At 39.7% G+C, this 12,297-nt stretch overlaps 1 protein-coding gene across 1 annotated transcript in view; it reads right to left on the reverse strand.

Moving 5' to 3' along the window:
• UTRN (utrophin) overlaps positions 1-12,297 on the reverse strand; it is a 499,864-nt gene that overhangs the window by 387,090 nt on the left and 100,477 nt on the right. Inside the window, exons 5-7 of the mRNA XM_060168281.1 lie at positions 2,551-2,643; positions 1,238-1,315; positions 802-894 (exon numbers count right to left, since the gene is read on the reverse strand). Of these exons, the coding sequence (XP_060024264.1) occupies positions 802-894; positions 1,238-1,315; positions 2,551-2,643 (264 nt within the window). The remainder of the gene's footprint in view (positions 1-801; positions 895-1,237; positions 1,316-2,550; positions 2,644-12,297) is intronic.

Genomic DNA, 12,297 nt, shown 5'->3' on the forward strand with positions numbered 1-12,297 from the left:
ATTTTATATTATATTAACATAATAATAATGTTGTAGTTATGTAAGAGAACTCCTTGTTTTTAGAAAAATGATTTGTTTTTACAAAATACTCACAGATCTATTTAGTCAAAGAGAACAGAAGGGGAGAGAGAGAGAGAAAACACAGAAATACAGACAGCTGTATTCTCCAAATACATTTGGAGAATCTGAGGGAAAGGTATCCAGGAATTCTTTGGGATATTTTTACAATTTTTTCATAAGTATGGTATTTTTTAAATCTAATGTTTTAAAAACAGATACTTTTTTTTCTATGCCAGGAAAATAGAGCAGTTTGTCAGGCTCTTTCACTCCAACTTATTATAAGTTGAATTGTGTCCCCTCCCCAAATTCATAGGTTGAAGTGCTAACCCCCAGCACCTCATAATATGAATATATTTAGAAATAGGGTCCTTAAAGAAGTAGTTTAGGTAAAATGAGATCATATGGGTTGGCCCTAATCCAATATGACTGGTGTCTTGGAATAAGCAAAGGAGATTAAGACACAAACACACACACACACACACACACACACACACACACACACACACACACACACAAGACCACATGAGGACACAGGAAGAAGGCAGCCATCTACAAACAAAGGAGAAGAAACCAACCTTGCTGACACCTCAATCTCAGATTTCCAGCCTCCAAAATTGTTAGAAAATAAATTTCTATTGTTGAAGCCACTCAGTTTGTGGTACTCTGTGGCAGCTCTAAGAAACTAACACACAAATGATACATTTCCAATTCCTATTAAGAAGTGATTGAAAATTTTCCCACCTGCCAGTGCAAAATGATGCTCCAAAGTAATCCTAAAGTCAGTTTGTGATTTCCATCTACAATGTCTGTTCCTCCTATATTCACTAAATCCACCTAGTAAAATGAAAAAAATAACTTTTAAGACAATTTTTCTATGGAAACCCAGGTTTTGTTTTAGCTCGTTTGGACAGCAATATAAGTAAATGACAAGAAAATTTTCATTTTAGAGAATCAGGTGAACCTAAATCTCAAAAATATATTACTTATACAATAGATCAATAAAGTAATCACAAAAAGCACAACTATTGCTTCACTCATAGAACAGGTTCAATACGTCTCATAAGAAAAATACTTCTAAAAATCAGTTGATGCCAATGTCCAGAGCAGGTGGTTGGTTTCAAAATAAATCATCCCGATGGCATCAAAGGACCCCCCCAACGTCATATTACAAACTTACATTGTTCTGATGTAAAACCTGCAGCACTCTGTTAACATTATTTAAAGCGTGTAACCTTGTGGAGCCACGTTCCTTCGGCTGGAAAACAGAACACAAAATCGAATGAGACAGAGAGTCCCTCCATGTTGCTGTCAAACACTGACATTGAGATGCACGTGGAACAGCAGTTCAGCACACAAGAGCCCCTCTGTACCAGGAGCTCTGGCTGGGTTGGTTCTCAAGCCACCATGAAGGCTGGTGTTGACAGAATGCAAATTCTCCCACTAACAGCACCTTAAGATAGTAGTTCCTCAGCTTGCCTGAACACTGGAATCTCCTAGGGAGCTTCCAAGAATACCAGTGCCTGTGTTCAACAAGGACTGTGACTTAATGAGTCTGGAGCTGGGTTTGGAATTTATAAAAGATTTCCCTGGTGATTCTAAGATGAAAACAAGTTTGGGAACCAACGCTCCACCAGGGACAAAGCTTCTCCTATCTTAGTTGGGCAGAATGAAGCAAGATTTAGAAGATATGTCCCCTCCACCCTGCACTAGTGTAGACAGAGCAGAGAGGATTCAGAGGTGCTATCCCAGGTTCCAGGTAGGATTACAAGGGCCCACTGGGAAGACTGGAATTGCCACCCAGGGAAAGGTGATCTGGGAGGCTTCTTTCTGCCTCATTGGCCAGGGAATCTTATCTGACAAAGGGATCAATCTCTCCAATAGGTGCCTACCCACCATCTGGAAGGCAAAAGGTAGACTGTAACACGGCACACTTCGGCAAGAAAGAAATTCATCTTCAGGAGTGCATCTCTCTATACCTTTTATAGTCATTCTACCTCTTGTGTTAAAGGTTGTACCCATAAAATACATCATCTTCATTGGCAGAGTTATTTCTGTGTGAGTATTGGGTACCTCGCACATAAAGCAATAGAGTTGGATTTGATGATGGAACAAACATGAAGATAATACTGAAAATCTGAATGAAAATAAATGCCATCAGTTTTCGTAACTTTTTTTTACTATTTGTTAAATAACATTTAAATGTATTTGTCTCTACTTTCTACTCTTTAAAACATTATGCCCTCTTTACATATCCGCTCTTCTTTGTAATTCTCTACTGTCTGAGAGCAATAAACACATAAAGTATTTTTTTGATAAAAATAGAGCCCTCAATAAAGCCTAAATATCGCTCAATCAAAAAATTCATTTAAACCCCTTTTTAACGTTCCTATTTCAGCCTTTACATTGTAAGGGCCCCCAAGAGGGTCTTCAAGTATCAGTAATGATGAGAGATATGCCGTTAGCCTGGTTCTTGAACATGGCATCCCTCACCAGTGAGGTTCCTGTGAGGCCTTCTAGAAGATCCAGTAGCTTCCTTCCATCTTTGAGGTCTGTGAACATATCACTGATGGGTGGTTTTCCACTCTATAAAAGAAAAAGTACAATTTCAGCAGCAGAAATTTCATACATAAGTGGAAAATAAATGAATAGTTTCATTTCTTCCAGCTAAAAGTCTGGGTGATCAGCAGACTATACAAGTTTGCCTTGTGTGGAAAGAAGTACAAAGAACTTTGAAATCTATAACAAATGTTTTGAGCTGAAATAGATAAACTGCATTATTTCTTAGAAAGGGAGCAAATAAAACTGTGATTAATGTCAATATGCCTTGTATGTACAGTTGACCCTTGAACAACATGGGTTTGAACTGTGCAGGTCCACTTACAGATGGATTTTTTTTTCAGTAGTAAACACTAGAGTATTACATGATCCGTGGTTGGTTGAAACCGCTGAGGTGGAACTGGGATAGGAGGGAGCTGACTAAATTATTCATAGATTTTCAGTTCTACAGAGTCAGCACCCCTAATCCCCCGTGTTGTTCGAGGGTCCATTGTATTCCTGAGAGAGAAGATGTGTTAAAAATATACATGAGCATACAGTACCTGGAGGCCAAAGAGGCCTCCAGAGGCCAAAGAAAAGTGTGCAGATTCTTATTCCAGCTCTGCACTTTACATTCACAGGATAAGCATGGCTTTTGGTATTTCCATTATGGAAGCAGGTCACGTCATCATCAATTTCAGCTCTCCACTTCAATTTCAGCTCTCAGGCACTAGGTCTGTATTTCTAGGTCCCAATTTCTGAATGATTAAGACACTTTTGGCTCTGTGTCTAAATCCAGTATCCATCCTGTATTTTGAATGACAAAACCTATAGAATTTCTAAACTCTTGCTTCTGACTAATAAACAGCATCAACTTCCCCTGATAAACATATTCTAGCGTCCATGCCAGAAAATCCTACCCCATTCACAGGCAGACCTTGCCTGTCTGTGTGTGATATCATGGTTGTATGCAAAGGACAATTACTGCACAGAAAATCAGGACGCCTCAGTTTCAATCTGTCTGACCGTTAACTAACTGGTGAACCTAAATCAGCTACTTACTACTGTTTACCTTTTTCTAAATCACAGGTATTGTAAAGATCAAATAAAGAATATTATGTGAAAATGTCCAGATAGCTATAAAGCACAGTGTAATAAATGTTGTACGATTATGTTGAATCAAATTATTCCCTTCTAATATGAAATGCCCAGAGATTAACAGTTTTACTTCCTGTCAATAATAAAGATATTTTATAACCAATAATTATTGTATATTCTTTATTCTTCACTTTAAAGCATATATATAAAGTCACACGAAACCAAATTTTACTCTGAGCTTGAAATGGGTGAGAGGGAGGAAGGAAGCCATCCTAAAGTTTCCTAAAACTTGGCATTTTCCCTTTTTTCCTCTCTTCCTGATTTCTTACATTTTTAATTATGTGTAATGTATAGTAAACTAGTGATTTCTATCATGTGGCTTTTCCATAGTTCATATAGTCTAAATGAGAGGAAGTATGGTAAAGTCTTCACCTTAGAATCAGTAAAGAATAAACTATGACTTATTTATATCTGAAACAAAGCTGCTTTTCTATTTCCAGCTGCCACTGTGTGAGCAGTGACGATGTCAGAGATACATGGATTATCTCCATCGATCACAATGATAAACAGATTTGAGTGACGCAGGAGACCAGATCCAGAGGCAATACTTCAAGAGGCAGAGCAGGGAAGTTTTTTGCACATTAAAGATTTCCTACCTGCTCTCAGTAAAAGCAAAGGGCAGAAGTAGCCCTGGTCATCTGCTACCTTTTACCTTCCTCCTCTCAAAACCCACCCAAGTACACTTCAGCAAACTAGCCACCAAATACCCAGATTCCCTTTCAGGAAGACGTGAACAACTCTGATCTCAGAGCAAAGAGACAACAACATAGGTAAAGTTCATGGGAGAAACAAATAGGGATATCTAGGCACAGAAAGGACCTTAGGAATTACTGATGACAAGGGCAGCTAAATAATGTCTGGGCGGCATTTAACCCTTCTCAAATCCACTACAGTATCCGTTTTCCAAAAAAGAAAGTAACACAAATCAGCATAGACTAAAATAAAGTAAATATAAATATTAGTCCATATTACAAATAGTTATGAACGCCCACTGATGACCTCATTGTAGACAAGCCTCCTACCAGCCGTGTAACTTTAGAAAAGTGGCCTTTCTACATCTATTGGCTCATCTGTTAAACACTAAGATGACAGATGTTCAGTAAATGGTTGATATTATCATTCAGTACATTATCATATCATTACAGTAGTAATGTTTCCTACTGTCATAAAAGTGCCATAAAATTTCAACAGTAGATGAAAGAATGGGTAAAACAAATAAGCACTTCATCTTAGGCAGGAACGTAAAAGCAGATTCTGAACCTGAGTACATGTAAGTGTCACTTCATAGAGAAAGTTCTTCCAAGTCCCGAATTCACTAATATGATGACCTGGAGGGATATATCCCATTTGAAACTAATGAACATGATGATACAAGAGCACACCTGTGCTTTAGGTATGCACTGTGAGACCAGCATAACTCAACAGTAAACCCAATGGATTCTTCCCTAGGCTCCACTGCTGCTCAGTGGTAAAGTGGGAGGCATTCATTTAAGAGGCAGCATTAATTTTTCCACATGAGACACTCTTTTCCTCTCTCTTGTCCAGGTCATTCATTTGTTTATTGAGGAACAAATCTTGAGAAAGACTCCTTGTGAAGCATTCTCTTGAAACAAAGGTAACTGAGACACAGTTCTGTCCTTCTAGAAGTCAATCACTTATACTAGGGAAACCAATGCCTTTATATTCTTTAAAAAAAAAAAAAAGAAACGACAGTAACAGCAATGCAATTTCTTTATTCTTTTTCCAAATTTCAGATAAATATTGATGGCGATCAGTAAGAAATAAGTTTTGTGCTGTGTGCCTATTCTCCTAACACTCCGCCACCCCACCCCCAGTGATGGCATGGTTGGCGTGTACTCCCATCTGGTACCTTCAGAAGAGCCACGTACACCTGCAGGAGGGAATATACAGCCCATGGATCTCTTCACTGGACAATGAAGGAAGGTACCAGGGCTCTTACAAATCCAAAACTGTGGTTCAAAACTTACATATAAAACACACACCCACACTCGCCACACACATAGCCAATCACTACAAAATACTACCTATTCCTGACAAATGCAATTTAGGAACGTCCCATAGGCAGATGGAAAGAACCAAACTATACCAAAGAGCCCGTTCCACCTACCACCTAGAGAGTAACACCTATAAGTATGGTGATTCAGTGCTTTGTGCCTTACAACGGAGGTCAGAAAATGTCTTTCGTCAAGTTCCAGATAGTACTTAGTTTAGGCTTTGCTGGCCAGGTGGTCTCTATCGAAACTTCTCAACCCTGTTGTCAAGATGTGAAAGCAGCCCAGACAATGTATAAACGGATGAGCCGATGGGAATGGTGACTGTGTTCCAACAAAACATGACTTGTAGACGTGGAAATCTGAATTTCATATAATGTCCACATGTCATGAAATATTCTTCTTTTTTTGACTTTTTGCAACCACCTAAAAATGTGAAAACCATTCTTAGCTCGTGGGCCATACAAAAACAGACAACGGAAACATGAAATGTCCCTAGACATAATAATAGCATGACTTACTATGTATCAGATGTGCTCTAAGAGATTTAGATGCATTCTTTGTTTCTTTATGATAGAACTTTAAGGTAAGAAAACTGAGACACAGAGGTGACATGACGAGCGAGAGGCAGAACTAGGATGTGATACCACAAGATCTGACTCCAAATCCAGGTTCTCAAAGTCCACACTAAACTGCTACTAAAATTACGAGGTCACAGGGTCATGACATATAGGGAAGGAAACAGTTAATCAGTGGTGCGGCGGAGGAGGTATATTTAATGACTTCCCAAAGAGGGCAGCAAGATATACACCACATTTAAATGAACTCAGAATGAAATTTTTTTCCAAGCTTATGGCTTTAAAGCATCTCTGCTACTTCTGAATCACAGGCTCTAAACATAGGATCCACCCTGGGAAACAGTTGGGAAATGTCAGAAGTCATCGTTTAATAAAAATAAGACCTGATTCAGCCTGACGGTTAAAGTCTTATTTAGATTTTTGATTCTTTGCGAAGACTTATTTGCAGAAACTTCTCTGACAGACAGAATACAGTTTAATAATTCAACTGGAAAAATATTTGGTGAATACCTCCTTTGTGCCTGGCCCTGCAGAAACACCAAGTTCAGGTCACCCTCCCCATTTACAAGCAAGGGTTTCCACAGTTTTCCAATAAACACAAAATAGAACAAATGAATAATCTTGAACTTGGAAGACAGATAAGCCTTGCATCGCATTTAACCTTAAAAAAAAATTTAAAAGGCCACATGATAGGAATCCAAACGACAGATGTCACAGGTGACTCGCTTTGGCTGCCTCCTCTCATCCCCTGGTCCCCTGTACTTCTTTGAACTCTCTTAACACCAGTTCTAACACCATTTTGACTCCAACACGGACCAACGTTAATACCTACAGCTGAGACACTGAAGCTCCTGAATCGAAAATGTCAGAGGACAGAAGCAAACTGTCATCACAATGCAGGAGGGATAAGCCGGGGTCTGAGGGAAGGCAAGGGCTGCAGATACAGTCATGGATACGTGATGGTTCAGTTGAATGCGGCCAGCCTGATGGGTCCATCAGACCTGGTGAATCAGCCAGCCCTAAAGGCTGAAAGAGCCAGTGCTCAGTTTCAGCCAGCAGCGGCCATTTGAGAATCCCAGCCCACTGTTGGTAGGACTTCTGGTTTCTCAAAAGAGCTGGAAATCTGAATTTATGTGTATAATCTCCTGATATTTGTAATGTCCTAAAACACTGTGCCGGATCAACAAATCTTGTCTACAGGCATACTGGATCCTAGGATGACTGGTAATCTCTCTCATAGGGCATAACTACATACAGGGAAATACAAGATCAGTCAACAGTGAGTCCTCTGAGGAACTGAGAAACTCTGTGGAAAGGACGGACACACACCACCACCACCACCACCACCACCCACAGACTAGGGAATATGATTGATTGCAAAATACCAGCAGAGTCATTATACTTGAACAGACCGAAAAAACAAAGGAGTCACACCAGATTCTTCTCCTTTCACTCATTCCTCATGTCTAATCCATACCAACCCTGTCATTTCTACCTCCGAAAACACATTCCGAAGGTGACCACTACTCCTTAGTGGCCCCACTCTCATGCACATCTCCAATACCAGGCCAACCAACCTCTTTACTTCTGCATAAGAGTCAGAATAACTCTAATTTCAAGGTGCAGATCACATCGTGTCATGTCTCTGCTTTAACCTAATGGACTCCCATCACGGGGAAATACAATTCAAACTCCAAATAAGAGATCCCATGTGATCTGCTCTCCACCCTCTCTCTAATCTAATAATCTAATACTGAATTATTCTCCCCTTTCTTCAATACTCGCAAATCATAATTATTTCCATCGTAGGTCAAGTTTTTCAGCAGCAGTAGTAGTAGTAATGGAAAAAAAAAGTCTATGAAAGATTGAATAAGAAAGCAAAATTTAGGAAGTGCAGTTCGCAGTCCTTAAAAGGGTGAAATGTTAATGCTTTGTAGAGACAACAAACAAACCAGAAGTAGAAGTGGGACTTGGATTTTGGGTTCAGAAGACGGCCTCCTTTATGTGGTGTGCCCTGCTGACACTAACCAAGTGAGGGATGACAAGCGCAGTCTGTGCCTTCGTGGCACTCAGAATCTAAACAGAGTAAACCAAATCTGTACCAACAAGCATGGGGAGCACAGCAAAAGGGATTTATGAGCTAGCTTGATTCTGCCAAATTTGCACCAAATAAGAAATATAGTACAGAGTCTATCCTGTGATTTACCTAATCCCATTATAAATAATGAAGTTATTAACTGTGTATAATATGGAGAAGAGTGAAAAGATAACAGCTTTTAGATGCTTTCACCACTACCATGTCTGATCATGGTATCTTACAAATAATAAATTTGAGCCCTTTCACACTGTTTGATTACTCTGTCATTTATTTATACTCTTCCTATTTTCAAAACAGGATTTGAGGCAGTCTATTCAATTCAGTTAATATCCCCACTGATTACAGCATGTGTGCGTATGTATGTGTCTGTGTGTGTGTCTAATTCTGTATCATACACATGGATTTATATGGCATACATATATATATATATATACACATACATAGTGTTTATACCATAATGTTTTTGCATTCTTCTCAAGTCAATCTGACACCCCAATCAATTTTAAAATGATGCTCCAGCATGTGATAACATATTGTAAGTTTTATAGTCTCTCTCTTTTTTTTTTGAGTGATTTTTTTTGCAAGGAGTTGGTTATTTTAAAAACTCAAAAAGAAGTGAATAATTTAATATTTCTTTTAATATTTTAAAAACCAGAATCTTTAATTTATGAATCCCAAATCTCAGCACTAATAAAAATGTAGCTCTTGTAATTTTTCATTTTCTTAAAAACCAATAATGTATCAGTGAGCACTAGGTACAATGTCATTTCGGTTATGTTTGTGTGTAAATGGATTTCTTTTAAGTATTTTACAACAGAAATGTACTTTTTCTCTTGATGATGGAATTACAAGTGGTTTTAAAAAGTCTCTTTGGGGCTTCCCTGGTGGCACAGTGGTCGAGAGTCTGCCTGCCAATGCAGGGGACACGGGTTCGTGCCCCGGTCCAGGAAGATCCCACATGCTGCGGAGCGGCTGGGCCTGTGAGCCATGGCCGCTGAGCCTGGGCGTCCAGAGCCTGTGCTCCGCAACAGGAGAGGCCACAACAGTGAGAGGCCCGCGTACCACCAAAAAAAAAAAAAAAAAAAAAAGTCTATTTGCATTTCTTCTATTATCTAATTTTTGTAATGTGTATTACTGTATAAAATAAATATAGATTGTTTAAAAAGTGGTATCTCTAGTTAAAATTAAGCAAACTGATGAAATTAGGTTCATCACAGTTACGACACATATAGCTTAATGGATGAAATGAAGAATGCATAATCTTCAATGTCTACTTTATGATTCAGCCCCATGGTGAAAGAGTGAAAGCAGCATTGCTTTCGACTGAAAAGCAAAATGAGTGCAATAAAATGCCCAAGGAGGTCGTTAAGCACCTTGACAAACGAAAACCAGCAAAATGTGCCACAGTCGCTTAACGAATTCGTAAGTGCATGGCTCTCAGCCATTCTCTTTATGAATTCATGGTGCTCAGCACAAGTTCTTAAGAACCGAACAAGATTCCGCTTAGAAGCTTGTTTGGAAAGAGGGGGGAAAAGAAGAAAAGGGAGAGAGAGACTGGAGAAACAGATGGCTCAGGTAATCCTACTCGTGTCATAGTAACTACACAGCAGGGATTTATGCAGTGCTTACAATGGAATCAAAGCAATGAAGGTGCATTTACCTTAGAAATTACAAAAAACTATAAAACACAAGCTAAATCAAATATCTTTCAGAGAATCAAAAGTCAAACAGCATGTAACAGAATTTTTACCTTGATTTTGGTAAGCAAAGTAACCGAGATAGTGCTGAGAAAACTGGGATGATAAGGAACCACGTGTGGGCTCCCACGCCTGGCGGCCAGGGGCAGGGCCACTTGCACACTCCATGGGCAGATAACCAGGCGAGGTCTGCAGGCTGAATAAACCCCAACTCCATATGCCCATCAGGCAAGGTCTGCAGGCCGACTCAACAAACAATACAGCTCATTCCATATATGTACAACTGGCAAAGCACTGGAAATGTTTGAAGAATGCAGCTCCTCAAAAGATAGGCTTCCATGGGACCAGGGTGTGGCATTAGTTAGGGCATTGATAATGATAATGTAAAGGAAGAGAGAACATTTCCTTTGTTTAATAAAGGAGAGGCAGCTGCCTTGTCCCTTCCTTCTCCTTAGGGTGTCTCCTTAAAAACATAATAGGCCCAATTTTTTGGTCAGGAAGTAGATAAACCCATCTCCAACTTTCCAAAACAAAATAACAAAGACCTCAAAATTAACTCAAAAGTCTCTCTGGAGGTTGACAGGAGACCAGCACGAGGACAATCCATTTGTCTCTCCAGGAGGTACACACTTGTTCTTTTTTTTTTTTTTGCGGTACGCGGGCCTCTCACTGTTGTGGCCTCTCCCGTTGCGGAGCAAAGGCTCCGGACGCGCAGGCTCAGCAGCCATGGCTCATGGGCCCAGCCGCTCCGCGGTATGTGGGATCTTCCCAGACCGGGGCACGAACCCGTGTCCCCTATATCGGCAGGTGGACTCTCAACCACTGCGCCACCAGGGAAGCCCCCTCTCGTTGTTCTTTATTCTACTTTACTGTATGTTTGTGTGAAATTCTGTCCAGACTTTCTGGTCTTCTACCAACTGCCTGCATGCACCTCATCTGATATGAGTATTCAATAACAAAGTGTTTTTTACGTTGAATAAAGATCTTTTGTGAGAGGATTTTTTTATTTTCCCAACAGATTATAAAAATAAAAATAACAGTGTCAGATACCTCCACTTCCCACCCAGTCTGGCTCCCCTCATGATTAGCCATGCTTGGAGGGTGCCTACCAGTAGCCCTTGGAGCTAAAAGCTTCCTAAGGCAAAAGTACAGTTGAAAATGGTCCCAGGGTCTCCTAGTCCTCTTTAACAGAAAGAGCTTCTTTCCCCCAAAACCACCACCTCTTCAACAATCCTCTCTTTATAACTCACTGGCCCACGGTGACCTAGACCTACTCATCCACGCACCAATAAGAGCCCACCTCTGAAGGTGGAGATGGTGGGGTCACATGGGCTGAATGCAAAAGCACAAGGTAGGTGGCTCTGCTCTCCCCTCTCTGGGTGAAGGGTGAAAAGGAATTTCTTCTCAGCAGATCAATACCAAAATTGATCATCAATTACAAAGACACAGCATATACTACCAAATTTCCAAATTTGTTTTAACGATTACAAATACTAATAGGCTCAATCAAAATCATTTATTAAGTCCTCAATATGTACAAACACAGCATGTTAAATAATATTTATGTATAGTTTCTTTAATTTAACCACAGTAACTAGGTGAAAGTCACTCTACAAGTGTAATGTTTGGAAGCAAAACAAACTGAATGAAAACAAACAACAGCAAAAAAAAAACCAAACATATTTACATAATATAGCTAAAACATGTCTGGAAGCTGTTTAGGAATATGAAATGCATTTTATTCTTTGCTTTAGGGGTACTGGTGAACAGACATAAACTGAAACTTAAGGAACCACTTGAATATTTATGGCCCCCTAAAACAATGAGCTGAGTCGTCATACACATATTCATGAAAATAAATCAATCGTAGACCCAGTGTGTAACTCCAGCTCAAATCTCTACTATAGCTGTTATTTATCATCACACAAGGAAGCCTGTACAGTCTCCTTCACGATATTAAAAAGAGGACTAAACATCTACAGACTGCTTTTGTTGCACCCACCTACACATCCTTTCCCACGTCTATTTTTGTGGCCAACCACTTCCCACATGAACAAAGTTGCAAACAACCGGACACTGAAAGCAATGTCCCACTGTCTCAAATGGAACACACTGGAATCACTCTTCACACCGAAACGTGTAAAACATGCTTCACAGAT

Source organism: Lagenorhynchus albirostris, chromosome 12 (genome assembly GCF_949774975.1).
Source record: "Lagenorhynchus albirostris chromosome 12, mLagAlb1.1, whole genome shotgun sequence".
In the NCBI taxonomy this organism is placed as follows: domain Eukaryota; kingdom Metazoa; phylum Chordata; class Mammalia; order Artiodactyla; family Delphinidae; genus Lagenorhynchus; species Lagenorhynchus albirostris.